The 24206-nt window shown below is 39.4% G+C and overlaps 1 protein-coding gene and 1 pseudogene across 2 annotated transcripts in view; one reads left to right on the forward strand and one right to left on the reverse strand.

The window, feature by feature from the left end:
- EML4 (EMAP like 4) overlaps nt 1–24206 on the forward strand; it is a gene marked incomplete at both ends in the record, with an annotated part of 85607 nt that overhangs the window by 2235 nt on the left and 59166 nt on the right. The window contains 2 exon segments of the mRNA XM_080711357.1: nt 3333–3515; nt 20993–21122. Of these exon segments, the coding sequence (XP_080567483.1) occupies nt 3333–3515; nt 20993–21122 (313 nt within the window).
- LOC308274376 (prolyl endopeptidase-like) lies at nt 11944–14609 on the reverse strand (annotated as a pseudogene). Its single transcript has 3 exons — nt 14567–14609; nt 12862–14151; nt 11944–12664 (listed from the first exon to the last, which is right to left on the reverse strand). The product of its transcript is annotated as a prolyl endopeptidase-like (transcript).

A 24206-nucleotide genomic window follows, 5' to 3' on the forward strand; every position in this document is an offset into this window, starting at 1 on the left:
TAGATTAAATCATGTGAAATTTCAAATAGTCACATTTCTACTATATAAATTTAATGTATTTGTATTTATAAAAAGGCCACCTAGTATGGTTCAGCCTAATAGTATGGGTGGTAGAGAGAAAATGAGGCATCATGGTTGACAGCCTAAAGGACCTCAAAAGGTGTGGAGTTGTTGTGAGGCTGAGACAGGAGGATTGCACGTTTGTTGCTTGTCTGGGCAACTTAGACCCTGTCTAACATGATTAGAAATGGTTAAAATCATTACAGTTTAAATAGCTTTATTCTAAAATAAGAGATAAAAAGGGCTGGGAGTTTAGCACAGTAGTAGAGTATCCATTGTTTCAGTCCCCACTATCAGAAAAAATTTAAAAAGGAGGAGTCCCATGATAGAGGAGCTGCTATTCTATTAGAAGGAAAAAAATAGAAAAGCAAAAGCATCCTGGGCAGAAATATCAGTAACCAGGGTCTAACATAGTATATGGGTCAACTAGAATTCAACTAGACTACCATGGAAATGGGGGGGGGGCCCACCACATATAAAAATTGTAAGGTGAGAGACTGAATTGTTACAGCCCTTTAATCATTTCATAGAGTTTTTGACACATCTCCTTATAACAAATGTGCCCAAGGCTCTCAAATGACACATTTTGTGTATGTCTTGGGTATCTTTCTCATACTGATCCCATTTAAGAATGAAGACATTGAGGCTCAAAGGAGCCAGAGTATCTTGTGTTAGGTCACGTGACTAATTAATAATGGGACCAGAATTTGAAGTCGAAACTAAAGATAAAACTCAGCTTTCCTTTAGTACCAATACTTCTCAAAGATGCCAGATACCACTTAAAAGCAGGTCATATGTGGTCTGAAGTATGAATAAGGGGTATTACATCTCCGTAACAAAACGATGATAGATTTGGGGTTTTGTTTATTTGTTGTGGTCCTGGGGTTCCTGGAAGCCCTTCTACCTCCAGGCTACTCTGCCAGACCTATTTTTATTTTTTATTTATTTATTTATTTTGGTGGTACTGGGGTTCCTAGAAACCCTTCTGCCTCCGGGTTACACTCCCAAACCTATTTTATACTTTTTATTTAGAAACAGGGTCTCTTAAACCAGAGAGGCTGGCTTTGAACCTGCGCGATCCTTCGGTCTCCACCTCCCAAGTGCGGGGATTACAAACGTGCACCACCACGAGGTGCTAGATTTGTTTTTTTAAAAGCCGAGGTGGAGCTGGGCTTGTAATCCCAGCATTTGGGAGGCTGAGACTAGAGAACCGCAGTTAGCGGATAGCCTCAGCTATTTAGTGAAGCCCTCCACAACTTAGTGAGACCCTGTTTCAAAACAAACAATAAAAAAATAGGGCAGGGGATGTAGCTTGGAAGTAAATGCCCCTGGGTTCCATCCCCAGACCCACCAAAAAAAAATTTTTTTTAACTCAAACTTTAAAGTGTTTAGGAAGATCAAGGAAGACACATTATTTCAATATGTGAAGATACATTATTTTACATTATTGAGGAAGAGACATTTGAATATAAAAAAAATGACAGGCTGTGCCATATTGTCTGGATGACTAACTCATTAAATTATCTCACTCTGGTCCAAACAACTGTTACGTTAGAATCTGTAACATTCCCTCAGTGTGAGCCAAATGTCTGTCTTTTTTTCTTTCTTTTTGTGGGAACCCAGGGGCTTTCTACCTCTGAGCTGTACCCCCAGGCTCGTTTTATTATTTTGAAAAAGGGTCTCACTAAGTTAAGGAGAGCCTCACAAGTTGCTGAGGCTGACTGCCAACCTCTAACCATCCTGTCTCAGCCTCCCAAGTATTGGAATTAAAAGGATGCCCCACCGAGACTGGCCAGAGGTGTTTGTTTTTTTGTTTATTTTAGAGTTAGTTCTCCCTGACTTTTTCTTAAGTGAATTAACCAATAGCAATTAAGCTTTCTCTATATAAGGATTCTGATATTGTACTATAAACGTAATATAGTTTTGGAGGTTTTTTTGTTTTGTTTTGTTTTGCGATACTTGGGATGGAACCCAGGGGCATTTTACCTCCAAGCTACACCCACAGCTGTATTTTTTTGTTTTTTATTTTGAAGCAGGGTCTCACTGAGTTGCAAAGAGCCTCATTAAGTAGCTGAGGCTGGCCACAAATCACTATCCTCTTGTCTCAGCCTCCTGAATGTATTTTATAATCACTATGTTATAGTTAAAAGCTTACTTAATATAGCCTTTTTGTTGTTGTTGTTATATAATAAAGATATATATTAGGTATGTGCTGTATAGAAATAGTACCTTTTTTTTAAAAAAGAGATTGAGCTGTTAGAAGAAGAAACAAAATGTGTATTATACACAGTAGCACTGCATTTTATGGGAGTTGAGAGAGTATAATAATAAATATGGAAGTACCGCTGTTTTTCTAATCAGTGCTAATGAATGGACATGAGAGTTCCCTGTCTGGTACATAAAGCAAAATAGAAGAAGTTCCCTTTTTGTTTTCATGGAGAAGTATGATCATAGTGTCGTAATCAAGGATAGCTAGAATAGACTGCTCTTCTGCAAGTCTCCAGATGTCTCCTAGGTGACACATTTAGGGAATGTTTTGGTGAGAAAACCAGTTAAGGAGGCAGTGGTATAAAAATAAAAATTCACTACAGGAGGGTTTTCTTCACTTTAATTACCTAGCAAAATTTAAGACTTTTGTTATTTTAAATTGTTAAAACAGCTTTGAAAAATCTTTATAGAAGTTAAGTTGTATAAAGATGGAGTTGTTCTTATTTAATTTTCATCATTATTTAAAAGACTTAACCTGGCCGGGCGTGGTGACACACGCTTGTAATCCCCTAGCTTGGGAGGCGGAGACAGGAGGATCGCACTGGTTCGGAACCAGAGACCCTGTTTCCACATTAAAAAGTTAAAAAATAGGTCTGGGAGTGTAGCCCGTGGGAGTGTAGCCCGGACGTAGAAGGGCTTCCAGGAACCCCAGTACCACCAAAAAAAAAAAAAAAAAAAAAAAAAAGACTTGCCTGGTATAGTTTTACTTATCAGAAAAAGATTCTTTCTCAAGTAGTTTGTTTTTAAAATATTCAATATGTTAGCCGGGCGTGGTGGCGCACGCTTGTAATCCCAGCATTCGGGAGGCTGAAACAGGAGGATCGTGGTTCGCGGACAGCCTCAGCTACTTAGTGAGGCCCTCCGCAACTCAGTGAGACCCGGTTTCAAAGTAAAGAATACAAAATAGGGCAGGAGGTGTAGCTCGGAGGTCAGATGCCCCTGGGTTCCATCCCCAGACCCACAAAAAAATAAATAAAATAAAATATCCAATATTTTATTTTTAGATGATAGTATTTCTGCCGCGAGTACTTCTGATGTTCAAGATCGCCTCTCAGCTCTTGAGTTACGAGTTCAGCAACAAGAAGATGAAATCACTGTGCTGAAGGCAGCTCTGGCTGATGTGTTGAGACGTCTCGCAATCTCTGAAGATCACGTGGCCTCGGTGAAAAAAGCCGTCCCAAGTAAAGGTAATTAAGTGGGTCATAAAATAGGAAGCATCTTGTTTTTTGCCACTTTTAATTGAAAATAAAAATTGGAGCCGGATATGGTAGTGCAGTCTTGCAATCCCAGCACTTGCGAGGCTGAGACAGGAGGAATCACAGGTTGACAACCAGCCTCAGCAACTTAGTGAGATCATCTGCAACTTAGACCCTCTCAAAATAAAAGAATAAAATAGCTAGGAGGTAGCATGCCCATAGGTTCCACCTCCAGTACCATAAAAAATTAAAAAAAAGAAAAGAAAATTAAAATTGGGATTATAAAACTGTTTTTTTTTTTCTTTGAGTTACCTGTCCTTACAGTTTCTTTATTCTCAAGATATTCTGCAAGTTTGTTTGTTTGTTTATTTTGGTGGTACTGGGGATGGAACCCTTCTACCTCCAGGCTACATTCCCAGAACTTTTTTTTTTTTTTTTTTTTTTTTTTTGAGACAGGGTCTCTTAAGCCAGCAAGGCTGGCTTTGAACCTGTGCAGTCCTCCTGTCTTCTCTGCCTCCCAAGCCAGGGATTATAGGCGTGCGCCACCACGTCCAGCTTACAAGTTTATTTTTTACCATCTTAAAATTGGGAATTTTTGTGTAATACCACCAACTGCACTTAAAGTCTTTTGTGTCATACTGTTTGTGTAATGATAGTATCTTCTAACTAGATAATGAAATAATACTGAGGGTAGGAATTGAATCTTCTTTTTGTGTCTCCCATTCTATCTTAAACATAACAAGAGTAAATACATATATATTTAAAAATTAATCCTATTATCACCACAGAAACAAGATTAAAATAATTAGTTTAAATAATTTCATTGTAAGGATAATTTGTCAACATAATTCTGAAGAAACTTATTTGAACTCTAATATTTTTTGCCAGCCCCAGTAAATGGGAATTTTAACTTTCAGACACAGAACTTGGAAGGCTGAGAAAAACAGTTGAAGGACCCTGTGCCCTAAGTTTGGAGCATGTATAGCCTTTTTCTTTCTTCACTACAGAGAAAGAATATTTTGTTTGTTTGTTTGTTTGTTTTGTTTTTTTGTGGTACTGAGGATTAGAACCCAGGGACATTTTACCTCTGAGCTACACCCCCAGCCCAATTGTTTTATTCTTTATTTTTGAAGCAGGGTCTCACTGAGTTGCAGAGGGCCTCACTAAGTAGCTGAGTCTATCTGCAAACTGCGAACCTCCTGTCTCAGCCTCCCACATGCTGGGATTACAAGCGTGCGCCACCACGCCCAGTTTGAGCATACCATTTTATATCTTACTGACTTGTTGGTAGAATAGAAGGGATGAGTATGATAATACTCATTTAAGGAATGGGGAAGGGAGGATTTCCGTGGCTCACCTCCCTACTGTAGTAAGTAATATAAATTATTAATGTAGACAGGAGGCCTACGTAATTTACAGATTCTAGTTAGAAGTAGTCTGGTTAACTGGGTTTGAGAGCAGATTTAGAAGAAAGGTTACAAATTCAGTTTCTGAATATTGAGTTTGAGGTAGATTTGGTATATGGGGAGGTATGTATAAGTAGCTGAATTATAGGTCTAGTGCTTCATGTGAGTTTTGGCTAGCAAAAAGAATCCCACGACTAGCTGGGCGTGGTGGCACACGCTTGTAATCCCAGTACTTGGGAGGCTGAGACAGAAGAATCTCTGGTTCGTGGCCAGCCTCAGGTACTTAGGCCCTTAGTAACTTAGTGAGACCCTGTTTCCAAGTAAAGAATAAAAAAATGGGGCTTGGAGTGGAGCTTGGAGGTAGACTGCCCCTTGGTTCAATCCCCAGTAATACAAAAAGAAGAAGAGTATGCCAGGACCGTGAGCTTCTGGATGAGAATTAAAACAGTAGAGATGCAAAATGAGAAGAAACCCAGTGTAACTTCCTTTGGAAGCCCCAGCATTTCAGCATAACAGTGTCATGTTGCTAGCTACTACAGAGAGGCCAAATAAATTACAGAGACTGAGAAGTGACCATTTCACTTGCCTCTGAAACGGGGGTTTTCTGAGAGAAAACCCGGCGAGTTCTTGTCTACGGTGAGCGAAGAATGACACCCGCAGACCTCAGGAAGGGGAGTAAAAGGTTTATTGGAAGCAGCAGGGAATGGGGCAAGGGTGGCTGAACACCCCCAAAGGGGCTGGAACTCTGGGTCCAGCAGCTGCCTTCAGGACAATACTTGAGAGTAGCCCAAGCCAAATTGCCTTCAGGTGCAGGCTGCTTTCTTCCGGAGTCCATGCGATCTGCCAGAAGGGAATAGAGAAAAGTGGCCGAACACCCCATAGGGGCGGTCGGAACTCCGGGTCCAGTAGCTGCCTTCAGGGTCACTACCCGAGTGTTGCCTGAGCCAAGTGCCCATCAGTTGCAAACTACTTTCTCCCAGAGTCCACGCGATCTGCCAGAAAAGAGGTACAGGTCACCCCTAGGGGCCTGGCCAGCCATGATGTCCAGCAGAGGCCTTCAGGTCACTACTCAAGAGTCGCCTGAGCCACGTGCCCTCAGATGCACTCTGCCTTCTCTCAGGGCCAACAGGACCTGCTCCCCAAAAGGGGAGGGGGTCCTGAGCGGGAAAGTCCCCCTTTTGTCATGCTTGAGCGGGGAAAGTCCCCCTTTTGCCATGCCTGACCACTTGCAAATCCCTTTGGTTAGGGTGACTTTTGGGATTCCAAGGAGAATTTGCATAGGGTATTTGCAAGTCCTTTGAAGGGTCTCCTTTCATTCAGTAGGAGTGTCCAACTTGCTCTGTGCTGGCTCCTGGGTTTGTTGATTAGTAAACAGATGGCTTTGTGAAGCTCTGGCCCTCTTATCTCTGAGCCTTTGGAGTTTCAGGCTTTTGTCACCCCTCAGGAAACTCAGGAAATTAACTTTTTTCTACCAAGGCCTTTTCCCTATCTGCCCATTTCCTTTCTACCTCCTCACCTCCATAAGAATATGGAGCAATTTTAGTGGAGTAATAATATTAAAAAATCAAATTCTAGTATTTTGAGGAGTCACAATTAAGAATTATGGATAGCCGGGCGTGGTGGCACACGCTTGTAATCCCAGCATTTGGGAGATGGAGACTGGAGGATAGCAGTTTGCAGACAGCCTCAGCTACTTAGTGAGGCCCTTCGCAACTCAGATCCTGTTTAAAAAATAAAATAAAATAAAAAGACGTAGGGCTGGGGGTGTGGCTTGGAGGTAGAATGCCCCTGCGTACCATCCCTAGTACTGCAAAAAAAAAAAAAAAAAAAAAAAAGATATTTGCTTAATGGTAGTAACTAGAAGAGTATGCTAATTAGGGACCAGTTCTAATTTATAATTTTTATTTATTTATTTTTGTGGTGCTAGAAATTGAACCCAGGGCCTTCTGCATGCTAGGCAAGTGCTGTAGCACTAAATTATACCCCACAGCCCTGTGTTATTTTTATTTTTTAAGATGTTATAGAGAGGTTGAGCAAAGAAAGACTTCAGAAAGGAAAACAATGTTGGGTAATAGTAATTGAGGAGGCAAGCTTCATGACAATTGAGAAAGGAACTTAGAGCAGGTTAAACAGAAAACAGTTACTACTTCCGAGATAGAGTAAAAAGTGTTAAGACTCAGTAGAGGTCATATTTGTCAGTGTTGAAGTTCAGTCCTCCTGAGGACACAGTGAAACCTTTAAAAGAGTAAAAGAGATTTGGAATGATAGGAAAAAAAGATAGCCAGGCATGGCGGTGCACATTTGTAATCCTAGTACTTGGGAGGCTGAGACAGGATGATTGTAGTATAGAGGCCAACCTCAGCAACTTTACAAGACCCTGTTTCAAAATAAAAAATAAAAAGGGTTAAACATGTAGCTTAGAGATAGAATGTGTACTGGTATTGGGAAAAGAGTTTAAAAAGTATTAATGTGTCAATACTGGGAAAGATGTCCAATCTTAAAATATGTCTTCTTTACTAAGAAAGCCAGGGTTAAGATAACATGTCCTTGCATTCCTAAGAACAATTTAACACATTTTGGGGGAGAAGACGAAAGGTAAAAGCCTGTGTCTGGAGATAGAGATGCCTCCCTCTCAGGCCATAAATCTGGGCCTGTGTTTGGAGACAGAGATGTCTCCCCCTTTCAGGCCATAAATTCGGCTGGAGAGATAACAGAAACAGAGCCGGGGCTGGCGATAAGGTGTAACATGATCTCCAAAAATCAAAGGGACCTGCTGGACTTAGACAATATAAGAATTCAGGAAACTGGAATTTGTTGGCATTTTCGTTCGAATTGCCCCCCTGTGTCTGCTCCAGCACAGGGCTTTAACTATCTCTATATTTCTATCTTTTTAATAAACTTATTTAAATCTGCAGCAGCTGTCCAAGCAATGAATACTTATTCTTAGCTTAGGACAAGAATCCACGGTTTCTCTGTTTGTCTCTGTGTGTCTGGTGGTGGGGGGATTATTTCATACCACACACCTTTCCCCCCCCAACCTATCCCCTGCAACAGAATGTCCTGGGTTCAATCCCTAGCGCGCGCACGCATGCGCGCGCGCACACACACACACACACACACACACACACAAAATAATAATAATAATAATAATAATAAATAAATAAAAAGGATAAATGCTTAGAATGGTTAGAGTATATAGTGGAAGAGCATAGATACAAGTCTTAAGTCTCTCGCCCTCAAGCCCTGTGGGTCTAAGATATTAATGGAGAGTGAGAAGGCAGAATCAGTCTTTGCCATCAGTGGTAGTAAGGTAGATGTGTCAGTGACAACAGATAAGGGACTTGAGAGTTTGGCAAAAAGCTTGAGTAACCACTTTGGATAGTGTTATATTGTGGGATTTTTTTTTATGTGTGTGTGAGAACTGACTTTTGAAGACTGCGAAGATCAAGCCAGGAAAAATTTGACTTGACTATAAATTGATTTTTATAAGAGGATTTTGGAGTTGTTATTGAGTTGAATAAGGAACCAAATTGGAAGTTTTATAGAAACTTTGTGTAAAGAGAAAAGAACAAATTTCCTCTCTGTAATTAGTATATTAACCAGTTTCTGAGTCTATAGAGACCTGCAATAGAAAATGATGTTGTTTGTTTGATATCTACAGTATTTAATGTTTTGTTTCTAATCAACATGTCATCACTGTTTGTATTTGTGGGATGCAGTGTGACATGGTCAGGTGAAGGTAATTGATGTAATTGTCACATTAGACATTTATCATCTGTGTTGGGAACATTAAAATTTTTCTCTACTAGCTATTTTGAAATATTCTATTGTTGTCAGTCAACTGTTGTAGCCACAGAACATTAGAAGTTATTCCTCCTATCTGGCCATACCCATGGTCCTCTTAGCCGTCCTCTCAGTGTGCCTTCTCCCCCATACCCTTCCCAGACTCTGGTAACTGGTATTCTATTCTCTACGGGGGTTTTTTTTGTTTTGTTTTTTTGTTGTTGGTTTTTTTTGGTAGTACTGGGGGGTGGAACCCAGAGGCTTTCTACCTCCAAGCTATACTCCCAGACCTATTTTATATTTTGTTTGGAAACAGGGTCTCACTAAGTTGCTGAGAGCCTCACTAAGTAGCTGAGGCTGGCTATGAACCTGTGCGATCCTCCTGTCACAGCCTCCCAAGCGCAGAAATTACAAGCGTGTGCCACCACGCCCAGCTTATTCTCTACGTTTTTAAGATTGACATTTTAGCTTCCACATGTATGTGAGCACATGCAGAGCTTATTTAACTTAATGTGCTTATTTCACTTAACATAATGGCCTCCAGTTCAACTCATGTTGCTCTAGCATATTAAAGAATTTCATTTGTTTCATGGTTGCCTAATATTCAGTTGTGCTGATTACATCATCATCTTGATCCATTCATCCATCAGTGGACCTCTAGGGCGGTTGATTGATATCTTGGCTGTTGAAGAATAGGGCTGCAGTGCACATGCAAGTGCAGGTGTTTCTTCAGTATACTGACTTCACTTCCTTAGGATATACACCCATAGTGGGATTGATGGATCATGTGGCAGGTTTTTTGAGGGACCTCCATACTGTTTTCCATAATGTTTGTACTAATTTACATTCCTACCAACAGAATACAAGTTTCCTTTTTTCCACATCCTTCCAGCATTTGTTCTTTTTAATAATACCCATTCTAACCAGGTGTGGTGATGCACACTTGTAATCCCAGCATTCAGGAGGCTGAAACTGGAGGATCACGGTTCTTGGACAGCCTCAGCTACTTAGCAAGGCCCTTCGCAACTCGGTGAGACCCTGTTTCAAAAATAAAAAGACTAAAAAATAGGGATGGGGGTGTATTTCGTAGGTACAGTGCCCCTAGGTTCCATCCCCATTACTGCAAAAAATAAAAATATAAATATAAATACCCATTATAACTTGTGAGATATTATCTCATTGCAGTTTTGATTTGCATTTCCTTGATAATTAGTGATGTTGAGCATTTTTCTACATTTTTAGATGTGTGTGTGTGTGTGTGTGTGTGTGTGTGTGTGTGTGTGTGTGTGTGTGTGTGGTACTGGGGTTCCAGGAAACCCTACTACCTCCGGGCTACACTCCCAGACCTATTTTATATTTTTATTTGGAAACAGGGTCTCTTAAGCCAGCACGGCTGGCTTCGAACCTGCGTGATCCTCCTGTCTTCGCCTCCCAAGCGTGGGGATTGTTTGAATGGCTGTGTAGTGAATTAATTACCCAGTGAGGAGTTACCCACTTCTAAAGCCACAGAGCCAAGTTTAGCTACTATATTTTAACTTTTTATTTTCATGTAACACCAACCTAATTCCTAATTAGAGAGATACTTTCTTTCATTTAATTCTAAAATTCTTTTCATATTTACTTTTATTGCTATTCTTTTTTTTTTTAAAGATTTAAAGGAGTTTATTAAAAAGATAGAAATACAGAAGATAGTTACAGCCTCATGTTAACATGAGGGGGTGCTGTGAACGAAATCACCTTTTACTGCTATTCTTACACTATACTAATATGATTACATTCTGAAATGGGGCTCACTAGTGAATTTTTTTTTTTTTTTTGGTGGTACTGGGGTTCCCGGAAACCCTTCTACCTTTGGGCTACACTCCCAGACCTATTTTTTATACTTGTTTTAAGATTTTGGAAACAGGGTCTCTTAAGCCAACACGGCTGGCTTCCAACCTGCGCTATCCTCCTGTCTCCGCCTCCCAAGCTCAAGGATTACAAGCCTGCGCCACCACGCCCGGCTCCCACTAGTGATTAATTAGTTACTTGATTAGCTTGGATGTAAGCTATCTATACAATGACTTGATAGGGCTATTGATTATAATGTAATTAATGAAAATAATTATTTTGAGGTTTTTTGGTTTGATTTGTTACTGGGATTGCACCCAGGGGCATTCTACCTTTGTGCTACCCCCCAACACTTTTTACTTTTTTAATTTGAAACAGGATCTCCCTAAGTTGGTGAGGCTGGCCTCAAACTGTGATCCTCTCGCCTCAGTCTTCCAAGTACTAAGATTATAGTCATGAGCCACCACACCTAATAGAAAACAGTTTTCTCATAGATAAGTATATATTTCACTGTTAAGAATTGCTCTTTTCCTTTAGTGAAGCTTTGTGTGACCAATTATGTTTTCTAATATTAATATTAAAACATCGAGTAAAATACTTAAAGTTTGATAATTTTATTATTAACAACTCTAGCTTTTTCTTTGAATTTATATTATAGTTTACTCTCAAAGATAATTGGAAAAACTATTAAGTGACACTTTACTGCTGTCATTTACATATACCTAAAATAGATCGGCTGTCATTTTTGACGCCAAACAAAATTAATATATGAAGGGTGTAAAATTGGGAATAAAATTATTTTTGTATCATAGATAGTTTTAGATAGTTTTATATGTAAAATTTTTGACTCCTATGAAATTAGAGTTTGCGTTTGTGTGTGTGTGTTACTGAGGTTTGTGCCAAGGGCACTTTATCCCTGAACCCTAGCCTTTTATATTTCTTAAATTTTTTTCTTAAATAGCATTTATTAGTATTGCAGTGAAGTCTCTTTCATGAGAAAAGCTCTCACATTTATTTAAGGATAGTTAGGTTATGGCTAGAGAAGCAAATTTCACCGAGTTGTTATGAGGTTGCCCGGCTAGGACCCTTAATTCAGCAATCTACTAATCAAACATGTTTTATGCCTTTTATCTATTTATCCAAACATGCCCTTTTACTTATTTCCCCCCTTTTTTAAATATGTGCGTAGGTAGGATGGACAAAGAAACATCAAGGGCTTGCTAAAAAGGAGAAGCTAAAAAGGAGATAAAATTCCCACAACAGTTCTGCTCAACTGTAGTCTGGTAGCACAGGAACAAGTGCCCGTGTAGGGAAGCATTATGCCCAGTGGTTTCTCTGTGGGAACAGTGTGAAAGCCCTTGAGGTTTTCTGTGGCTGTCAGGAGAGAGCTGGGAATTCCATTACTGAATCCAGCCAATGTTCAGGCACCGCGCTGTGAATGCAAACATATATTTGACTTCTTTTATCACTTTGGCTTTGGGCTTCCCCGCTCCGTGGCCTGCCTTGGTGCCTACGTGGATGTGGTCAGCAGGTGGTTGCTCTACTTGCGGCTGCAGCCCACAGTGTACTGAAGGGTAGTGATGAACTTTTCAAAGTGTTGTTTGCTGTCCAAGTACCTGTGGTCAGTGATCCAGGCATGCCCAATGGTGTAGTTATGGAACTTTAGCATGTCCATTACTCCAACTTGGGCAATTACATAACCAGAGGTCAGGGCGCTGATTTGTACAAGCAGCCTCTAAGAATGCTTCCATTTGAGCCTCTATTAATTGCCAGCCTTTTGGGAGATGTGTAACTGATGACTGAAAGTTATCAAAGCAGTTTTGTTTGTTGGCCAAGATACCTCCTTTATCCCATGCCGCTCTGCATTCACCACCACCTCTGATGTTGGCCACTGCAAGGACACCACCCATGTGTCTCAACAAAGATGATCCTGGACACGCTGTAGTTGGGTGTGATAGATAATGTTGAAGCCACCGTAGCCATATAAGAAAGCAGGATGAGAGCCATCCAATTTTATACCTTTTTTATGCAGTGAACACTGGAATCTTTGTACCATCCTTACTAGAGTAGAAATTTTAGATTGTCTGATAGTCGGAAGCATCGATTCCTTTTGTGATCACCCTTTAGAAAACTTGGCTTGAGCCAGGCGTGGTGGCACATGCTCATAATCCCAGCATTCGGGAGGCTGAGACGGACAGCCTCAGCTATTTAGTGAGGCCCTCTGCAACTCAATGAGACCCAGTTTCAAAATAATAAAAAATAGGGCAGGGGGTGTAGCTCAGAGGTCGAATGCTCCTGGGTTCCATCCCCAGACCCACCAAAAAAAAAAAAAAAAAAACCCGAAAGAAAGAAAAAAGAAAATTCTGGGCTCCGGTTCCTCTTTGCTATGATGACAGTGGTAAATGATACCTGCCTATAGGAAGGTGAACTGATAGAAAGTCTCGGTGTCCTTCTTCTGCCCACTGTATCCCTCCACACTGGCCACCTCAAGTAGGAAGGTTGTGAGCAGCGTGCCCTTGCTCAGGTCATGCATCTGCAGAATGTTCTTCACATCATGGAGGTAGCACAAGACCAGGAAGTTGGACCTCACACAAGCTACCCATTCCAAGACATCCTTCTCATGCTCAGGAACAAGCACTTCCCACTTGGACTCATTGGCATCCCTGAAGTCCATGTTGATCAGGCAGTAGTTGAGAGAATAGCAGCTGTCTTGAATGTGTACACTGTCCCCTCATTGGTCCCATAGTCATATTCTCCTTCAAAGTTATCCGTTTTACCCACTTTAGGTTTCCAGTGATGCCACTAGACTCCTGCTGAATCACAAACCTCCTTATTGACAGCAAGACACAGCAACCATCATCAGATAACTCAGTTCCACCCATCCATTTAGGCTCCTCTGAAAACTTGGCACACAGAATGTCTTCATGTCCTCAAGACATGATAGCAGAGCTTCTGATAGAGATTGGTAGGTGTCTCTGTGCCATCACTCTTTCCATCCTGTCGGGGGTGAGTTGTAGAACATCCCCTTCCCATTGTGAGTCCAGGCCATACAGCTGAACTTGACACGTTCAAGCACATCAGGAAGCTTTTTGGCACCATTGACTTTTATGAATTTGATCATCACCCAGTCTGAGCCACTGGCACTCAGACCATAGGCAAAATATTCACTGTTTTCACTGAAGGCATAACCTCCGAGCCACAGTGTGCCATCATCAGATAGTATGTTGGGATCAAGGAATACTCTGGCCTCACCCTCTAAGGAATCTTGAACATATAATACTCATTGATTCTGCAAACCTGTATTCTAAAAATAGAAATATTGCTTTCCTTTCTTGAAGTGGCAAATAGAGAGAGGCATATAGTTTAGTCATTCTTTGTATAAATCTCTGCTAGGACACTGTTCAAGAAACGGCACAGTAATCTTGTTCTGGGCCTCCACAAATGCCTCTGTCTGTTCATTGTCTGGGTTTTCAAGCCAGGCATAGGAGTCACAGATTTTATGTCCATGGTAATCCTGTATGACGATCTTGTCCAGTACACATCAGGTACTGGAGGGACAGTGTGGCCAGGTGGCCAGTGACCATGGAGCAAGTTTGGGGCACCGGTGGCTGTTAGAAGAGCACACTCATGGCGCTGTGTGGCAATGTGCACTGAGCCTTAATTTTTATTTTCAGACTGAAAATGCTGAGGCTGGCATTGAATTTGCAATCCTTATTTCTCATCCTCCCAAGTACTGGAATTGCAGGTGTGCACCACCGTGACTAGTTAGAATTTTGAAGTACAGCCAGTCCTCCATATCAGTGGGGTCCACATTTTGGATTCAGCTAAGTGTAGACCAAAACTATTCAGAGAAGGGAAAAAATTGCCTGTGCAGAACACAGACTGTTTCTTGTCATTATTTCCTAAAAATACAGTGTAACACCTATTTACAAAGCTTTTATATTAGGTATTTTCAGTAATAGGTTATATACAAATACTGCACCATCTTGTATTAATGACTTAAACTTTTGCAGATTGTGATACCTGACTTTAGGAGGAAAGGTGGCTCCTGTAACTGGTCCCCCATAGGTACAGAGGATGGACTCTTCACTTTCACTTAGTGAGGACAGTGACCACTGTCATCATCATCAAACATGTATATTTCTTGATTTTTCTTTTGAAGTCAGTCTCATTAAACCTTTCTGGATAAATAGGCTTTTTTTTTTAAAGCTCTTTTATTAAGCTCTGTTGAGGATAGATCAGCCTGCTGGGTGAGGTGGCCCACCCTTGTAATCACAGCAATTTAGGAGGCTGAATTAGGAGAATTGCAAGTTTGAGCCCAGCCGGGGCAATTTACTGAGACCTTGTCTCAAAATAAAAAAATAAAAGGCTTGGGATATAGCTTAGTGGTAGAGCCCTGCTGAGTTCATTACCCAGTACCATACACATATACCAAAAGAAGAATGTAGGTTAACTTTTCCATTGCTGAAGACAAGTTTTCTATAGTTTTGCTAGATAGTGGTGGTAATGGGGGACATGACTTGGCTTCCGGTATGGCTTAGACTAAACATTAATGATGTGTGTGTGTTAATGGCAATGAAATTCAGCTGTCACTTCATAGTAATACTGCCATTCAGTAAATGCCAAAATCAGAAATACGCCTAAGTCATCATTTCAGTATATTTTCTTCTCTTCTTTTAGTTCATCTTCTCTCATGTGCCAGCAGTATTAAAAGCTAAGGCTCATGTTTTTCTTGAGTATTGTGCTAAATACTTAACTGAGGTAGAAAGTTTTCCCAGTGTCTTTTAAGGTGACCAGCCATTTAAATCTCTCATATATATTCTCTTTCAGAGAATTCTTTGCTTTTGACAGCATATGTTTATAGTATATGCACTAGTTGTAACTAAATCCTTGCCAAGAGAAAAAAAAAATTTTACCTGTACTTTTGAACAAAAATGGAAGGCCCAAGAAATACTTTGACAATATTTACTGTCAGGAAGAAAAATTGTGCCACAGCTGGTGCCTGGGAAACCCATTAGGACCCCTTGGGGGAGACCAAATGAATGTAACTGGAAAATATAGTGTGGCAGCATTATATGAAGGTAAGCTACCACTACACAGTGCTGCGGAAGTAGGAGTCAATTTTATCTGAAGGGAATGGTCAGGAAACTGTTGGTAAACTAGCCATTTTAGGCATTGTTGTTACCACTTGAGAAATGAAAGAACCCAAGGCCAAATTGAAATGAAGGAGGTCAGTGGTCAGGTCTTCAAAAAAAAAACATTCCTAAATATGTAAAAGGCACAGATCTGTATCATTTGGTTCTTATCCCAAATAAAGTTTGGGAGAAGGCAGGAATTGATATATGTTTGCTATGAAGATTGTTAATAAGTAAATTACATTTATCAGATCGAGAAGACGTTAATCTCCTTGGTGGGATTATTAATCTAAAATAGCTGATAATTGTGATAGAAGATAAGGAATACCTTAGAACTTCTAAGTCCCTTAGTGTAAATAGAAGTATATTGGTGGATTTTGCCTCAGACCAGGCAGCAGTTATCACCTGCAGGGTGCCACTGCTCAATGTGAGACAATGCCACCTTTGTCGCTTACGCTCAAAATATACTTTTAAAAAGTTACTAGTATTTTAAGAGGAAAGAAGTGTAGAGATTATTCTAAATGGAAGGGATAAAATTTAATGGAGTATATGTTAGTCATTGATCTTCTCAGTGAAGTAATCCACAGATTTAAAAAGGTGGCAAGAATCTTTAAAATGAAGAGAATGAGCGTAGAAGAGGTATACTGATGGAACCATGGATTATATGATAGGGAATCTGGGACAAAAGATTTCAACGTCAGAGATCCTCTTCCATGGGCCATCTTTACCCTTCTCTTGGCTGTGTGTATGTATGTGTGTTACTGGGGATTGAATCCTGGGGCATTCTACCATTGAGCTATGATCCTGTTTCAGTCTCCCAAATACTGGAATTTCAGTCATGTGCCACTGCACCTGGATGTTACCCTTCTTGATCAAAATTTTGTTCATCCTTTGAGATCTCAGAAGTGATTTTCCAAAAATGATCTATTTTTTCTCTTCTTAGGATTGTCTTAAAATTTTGTTTGTATATCTCTTTTGGCATTTATATTTATTGCTCCCGCTAGATTATAAACTATTTAAAGTCAAGGTCAGCTTCTTAGTACAGCTTCTTAGTACTGTAGCTAACCTTGGGGTGGCTCAATAAGTACTCATTAAATTGAATGTAGGAAGAAGAAAGTCATAGAAACAAGATATTGCAATAAAAGGAAACCACTGCTTTAGAGAGAGAGAGATTGGAAAATATACACGAATAAGAGGATATTATCTATGGAGGTAACAAGTGGGATTTTTAATTTTGAGTTTTGTAATGTATAAGTCTTTACTTTGTAAGTCTGCATTTAGGAAATGTCAGGCTAAGGTGTCAGAAAGATCATCTGCCTGAGACTATAATCAAGGAATAAAAATCATAATGATTAATACTTAAGTCATGATAAACTTTAAATGTTTTAATTGGCCTCCAACCCTGGCATTATATTTTCCACTGTGATTAAAACTAAATTAGTACCTTTTTGGTTAACAAACTTTTAACCTTAATTTCTCTTACATCAGCCTGGTTTCTGCTCAGACATAGAGCTACTTTTGTATCTTTGGTTCCTGGAGGTCACTGTTGCTTCCAAGTCTTACTGGCTAGTCTTTAAGAAGTTTATGGCTCATTCTATATGCCCAAGTCCTGGGAGGTAGGAGTGGAAAAATGCACACATAGCTAATGATGCATACCAGCCATGCTCTCACACACAGCTAATGATGCATACCAGTTATAAATTCATGTAACTGCAATAATTATTTTTGTTCTTCCCAGTTAAGTTCCTATATTGTGAAGTTGAAAAAAATATGCTTTAGGCTTCTCATCTGAAAAACAAACCTTCACCCACAGATCCTTTTAATTTTTACTTCTGCTTTACTTAATTCACTTCCTCTATCCTTTAAAATCATTCACACTTTCAAACAAATACTAAAGTTTCTTACTACTAAGAGTTATGTCAAACTTAACTGTAAGTTTGAAAATGACCATGAAAATCTTTTTGTCTTTTCTTGCTATTATAAGTATCTGAGGACCTTGATAATTCAGTGCTTATTCTCTGCTTGGAGTTTCTCTTTTACTTTACTGTGTTAGTCAGCTTTCTGTCACTGTGACTGAGTACCTGAGATAAACAAAGGAGGAAAGGTTTATTTTGGCTCGTGGTTTTGGGGATTTCATTCCATGGCCACTGGCTCTGTTTCTGGGCCTGTAGTGAAGTAGAACAGCTTGGCAGGGAGCGCTTGGCTCAGTGGTGAGCAAAGCTGCTCATCTCCTGGTGGCCAGGAACAGGGTGGGGAGCTCAGGGACAGTATACAACTTTCAAGGGCACACCCTCGAGGACCTGCCTTCTACGTGTCCGTCATCTCCTAATAGTCCTCTAAATTGTGAGCCTAGTGTTGAATTAATCTGTTGATGAAGCTAGAGCCCTCATGATTTAGTCACCTTCCAGAGGCCCCACCTTTGAACATTGTGCCTTTGAAATGAAGCTTTAACACAGGAGCATTTGAGGGACATTTTAGAGCCAAGCCATAACAAATTCCTGTCTGATATCCTGGCACAACTAAAAATATCACTCTTTAGTAAGCAGAATTATTCTTTCTCTTGAATTACTTACCAGTCCTTGTGCCTAGACTCAAATCGTCACTGCCTGTTGGAGTATAACCTTGGACATGTTAACTAATCACCGTAGGCTTCAGTTTCTTCATCAGTAAAATTGGGATGATAATTAGGATCACAACAGGATAGTGATGATAATTAAAGGAGACAGCAGTTATAAAGTACTTAGGAAAATACTTAGCACATAGTAATGTGGTAATTAATATTACTCCATATCACTTACTGATGGACAGTTGTGTCTTCCCTTTATCCTTTCATATACTAGCCACTGCTTTAGGTACTGCAGATAAAGAAATAAAAAATAACTTTTTTGTTTGCTCCCAAAGAACCTTGGGTAAAATAAGAAAAAAGATAAGTTAGTAATTAGCCGGCCATGGTGGTGCATGCTTGTAATCCTAGCATTTGGGAGACTGAGAGACCAGAGGATCACAGTTCACGTACAGCCTCAACTACTTAGTGAGGCCCTTAGCAACTCAGTGAGACTCTGTTTCAAAATAAAGAATAAAAAGTTGAGCAGGGGGTGTAGCTCGGAGGTCAGATGCTGCTGGGTTCCATCCCCAGACCCGCAAAAAAAAAAAAAAAAAAAAGTTAGTAATTATAAAATTATATTACTGGTATGAGTAAAAGTGAACTTCCAGCACTGTAGGAACACCTAGATAAATGCTTAACTCAGACTGGGATTGGAGGCGGAGGCTCTTTGGAGGTGACATCAGCACTCATAGGTGTTTGTGGTCTTAACAGCTATTTACTGGTGCCGTTTTCCAAGTCTCCTGTACTCTAGACACCAGCACATTAGAATTACCTGTTCACTAGGTTGCTTGCTCCACTATGTCCTTCAGAATTCATAAGTGTAGCAGGTCCCAAAACTGACTCGTCCTCTCCCACATCCTACATGCCTCATAAAACTGTGTCTGCCTGCCTTCTTGCTCGTGCTAACCAGCTCTTGCTTCACAGCCCCATCTCATGACCACTGTCCTGGAATCGGCTCACATAGCCACTAGAGGGTCCTCTCCAAAATACAGATCGAACAAGGTGTCCAAAGAGAGTTATAGACGGTTGTAAGTGGTAATATGGATTATGAAGGAAAGAAAAGGGGTAATATAAGAGTAAACTAAGCTTTCTTTGAAGAAGTGGTATTGAGTAGTAAAAATTAAATGAGAATGACTATTCTAGGTGAAGAATATTCCAAGTAGAAGAGCAAGTACAAAAGCTTGGGTGCAAGAAGGAACAGGGAGGAAGAATCTAGTTCAAGAGTCATTGTGACCAAATAAAGCAGAAACATTCACCAGGACTCTTCTCTCACACCATGTAAACAAAATAGATTGTGGACCTCAACATACAGACTAAAACTGTAAAGCTTCTATAAGAAGATGTAGAAGAAAAACTTTAGTGACTTTGAGTTTGGCAAAGATTTCTTAAATAACACCCCAACAAGCACAAAGAAAAAAACCCAATTGAATCAGATTTAAATTATAAGATACATACTAAAATTATTATTATTACTTTATTCTTGGGTGTGAGTCCAGACTTTCTCCAGTTTGTTTTTGGTCTTGCTTTCTTTCACACATAACTACAATCAGCCAAATGCCATGAGAGTTCAACTTAGGCTAAACATTTGTCATTTCAATATGCAGTACTTGATATTTTTCTGTTATACTTGTCTTTCTTCCCTTCTCTCTTTCCCCCTCCCCTCTGCTCTTGCTGGCGAGATTCTAAACTGTGTTTGGCAGTTTTCAAAAAATTAAACATAGAATAACTATGTGACTCAATAATTCTATTCCTAGGTATATATTAAAAAGAATTGAAAACAAATGTTCAGGTAAAAATCTCTTGTACACAAATGCTCGTGGTAGCACTATTCACAGTAGCCAAAAGATAAACAATTCTGATGTTCATCAGCAGATGAGAAGATAAAAAAGTGTGATATATAATAGAATATTATTTATTTACTCTAGAAGTATTTATACTTGCTACAACATGAATGAACTTGAAAATGTTTTTGATCTTGATATTGGTGATGGTTGAACAATATTTAATATACTAATGCAATGGATCCTGCATTTTAAGTGGTTAATACAGAATCTTAATATTAGTATTTTAATACATACATGTACACATAAGACTATTAATATAAGAAGTTCCATGCTTGGCTCACTAGAACTGAATCTGATGACCAATATAATTAGCATAATTTGGGAGTTATTATTTATTATATTATGTGAAATTTTTCATAGGAAAAAAATGCTCTCCTTTTCTCTCTCCTGAGTCATTCAGACTGAGGTAAGATCTAGGATTCTCTACAATAAGGATACACCATGGGTTATTTGATACAAGTGGGCCCCAGTGGTTTATTCTTGTCAAAAACACAATGTTACATGACCACATATGGAATACTCTAGGGTGCCAGACATTTAGCTAGTCCTTATATAGAAAGTTTCATACTTTTTTTACTTTTATGAAGAAAAATAAACATGAAATTGGTCAAATCAAAAAGTTAAATTTTGCTTGAACGCATATAAGAAAACTGAGTCCAGAAATTGAAAGCTATCCTTTATTTCTAAATCTTTAAATAAACTTGACTCTTAGAAGATAGGCCTGTAACCATGCCAACCCACCCACATCACATTTATTCCTCTGTCTACTGTGTAAGTTATGTACTGTTGCTTCATTTATACAGAAATTATGATCTTTGAGTAATATCTTAAAGTTTGCTTAAAAAATTTTCTTAACTATCTTTAGGCCAGCCAAGCCTTCGAGAAGCTATTTCCATGTCCTGTATAACCAATGGAAGTGGTACAAACAGAAAAACCAGTCACACCAGTTCTGTCTCGGTTGCAAGAAAAGAAACTTTTTCATCTGCTGCTAAAAGGTACCCATTTGTAAAGGGGGAAAAACTGACATTGCAAAATTGTGTAAGTGGGTTAAATTGGTCTACTTTTGATATGGAATAGAGCTATATAGGATTCAAATGGATGTCCTTTGAATTCTTTGTGAATGAGACATCTAGTCTATTCATCATACCTGTCAAGAGAAAACTTGATTCTTAATAAAGACAGTGGTTTCATTTCCTGGTTTCTTTTGTTTCTTCTTAAGAAGAATGTATTGATGATTATCACTATACTTAATGAAATTAAGTGAATTTTCTTTAGCAAGTGATAATATTTAATAGAGTATTATTAAAAGGAAAATTTATGATATATATTTATATGAGTGCTAGTGTAATTTTTTTCTTTAATCAAAACTATAAAATTAAGGCTTGCTTGGCATGGTAGCCATGCCTATAATGTCTACTTGGGAGGCTGAGAAAGGAGGACCTCAGGTTTGAGGACAGCTTCACCAAGTTGTGAGACTCTCATCAACCTAGTGAGATCCTGTTTCAAAATAAAAATAGATAGGGCCGGGGATATATCTCAGAGGTAGAATGCCCCTGGGTCTGATCCCTAATACCAACAAAAACAAAATAGTTTTCTTCAAAGAATGCATGAGGAGAAACTTTAAGTAATAGAATGTGTGCAATGTACTGATGAAAATGCTTATTTCAATAACCTAATGCCAGTGACTGAATTTTTCAAAGTGTGAAATTATAAATGTTTAACCAAGCAGGTGGCTACAGGAAGCATGAAGAAATAACAGGACCTTCAGTCCTTTCAAAGATTCCTCCTAGAATTTAATCTTTAAAATTATTATTACAGAATCTAGACTTTGCTTTTCAGTTGGTGATAAAATATAGCTGAGCATGGTGGCGCATACTTGTAATCCCAGCATTTGGGAGGCTGAGACTGGAGGATCGTGGTTCGAGGACAGCCTAAGCTACTTATGAGGTCCTTTGCAACTCAATGAGACCCAGTTTCAAAATAATAAAAAATAGGTCAGGGGGTGTAGCTCGGAGGTTGAATGCCCCTGGGTTCCATCCCCAGACACACACACACACACACACACACACACACACACACACACACAATTATCTGTGCTCTGCTTTCAGAAGATAAGGACAGATTATAAGAAAACACATTTGTAGCTGGGTATGATGGCGCATGCTTGTAATCCCAGCATTTGGGGGGCTGAGACCGAAGGATTATGGTTCAGGGACAGCCTCAGCTACTTAGTGAGGCCCTCCGCAACTTAGTGAGACCCTGTTTCAAAATAAAGAATAAAAAATTGGGCAGGGGGTGTAGCTCAGAGGTCAAATGCCTCTGGGTTCCATCCTCAGACCCACAAAAAAAGAAGAAAAGAAAAAACTGTAAGAAATTCTTAATACATTTTTATGTTATATCCAATTAGTTTGGACTCCGCCCACTTTTTAAAATAGCTGTACTAGTGCTATATAGTGATCAGTATTATAAACAGTAGGAATTCAGTAAGATCAGCTGATCTTATTGTTACTTCATGTTGCAGGAGCTCTTTATTTTGCTTTTAAATAACCCAAAAGGAAATTTTTCTTTTATTTTGTACCGAGTCCACATAAAACTAGTGGCCCATGTGTTCAGGATAGTTAGAGAAACAAGAAGAGGTAACATTCATCCCATTCCCAGTTAATCTGGTCGTTCTGAGGTAAAATTTATTTCTTAGCACATACTTTTAAAAAATTGAACATAAAGTAGTCAATGGCCAGTGTGAAGTCAAAAGATATGAGAACTGAATAAGATTAAGAAATATCATTGTCACCAGCTGTTGCCCCACATACTTTGGAGGCTAACACAGGAGGATTGCAAGTTTGAGACCATTCTCGGGAATTTAGCAAGACTCTTTCAAAATAGAAAATAAAACAGGGCTGAGGATATAGATCAGAGGTAGAATTCCCCTGTGTTCGATCCCCAATACTACACACTCACACAAAAAGAAGTGTCACTGTCAAAATTATATGAGCCAGGCATAGTGGCACAAGCCTGTAATCCTAGTACTTGGGAGGCTGAGACAGGAGGATTACAGTCTAGAGACCAGTGTTGGCAACTTAGCAAGGCCCTCGGCAACTTACTGAGACTATTTCAAAATAAAAAATAAAAGGGCTAGGGTATAGCTTGGAAATAAAGTTCCCCTGGGTTCAACCCCCGGTATACTCTCTTAAAATATAAATAAACAAGTAAGTAAATAAGACAATTTTTATATACTGTGTATATTTATTTTAAATGTTCTTGAAACATCCTTCCTTATAGATTATGTACCTTATAGTAAAAAATTTATAAAATAGCTTTGATCAAGAATTATAGATAGTTGGGCGTGGTGGCGCAAGTTTGTAATTCCTGCTCTTGGGAGGCGGAGACAGGAGGATCATGCAGGTTCGAAGCCAACCTTGCTGGCTTAAGAGACCCTGTTTCCAAGTAAATATATAAAATAGGTCTGGGATTATAGCCCGGAGGTAGAAGGATTCCATCTCCAGTACCACCAAAAAAAAAAAAAGAATTATAGATAGTTGATAGTTTTCTACTTTTCAACATTAAATTTGGGTCTTGAGCCGGGCCTGGTGGCACATGCTTGTAATCTCAGCGCCTGGGAGGCTGAGACAGGAGGATTGCACAGGTTCAAAGCCAACCTCACCTACTTAATGAGGCTCTCAACAACTTAGTGAGACCCTGTTTCCAAATAAAGTATAAAATAGGTCTGGGGAGCCGGGCGTGGTGGCGCATGCTTGTAATCCCCGCACTTGGGAGGCTGAGAAAGGATGATCACACAGGTTTGAAGGCAGCCTCAGCTACTTAGTGAGGCTCTCAGCAACTTAGTGAGACCCTGTTTCAAATAAAATATAAAATAGGTCTGGGAGTATAGCCCAGAGGTAGAAAAACCCCTGGGTTCCACCCCCAGTACCACCCAAAAAAAAAAAAAAAAAAAAAATGAGTCTTGATTCTGCTTTGTAATATTGTCAAGAATGTACAGTGCAAGTATTCTTATCTGACACTTTGGGAATGGAAGATGGTTTATTAATTAAAGTCACAGTATGGACTCAAAAATTTAAGAA

Source organism: Muscardinus avellanarius, assembly GCF_963383645.1.
Source record: "Muscardinus avellanarius genome assembly, chromosome: 15".
Taxonomy (NCBI): domain Eukaryota; kingdom Metazoa; phylum Chordata; class Mammalia; order Rodentia; family Gliridae; genus Muscardinus; species Muscardinus avellanarius.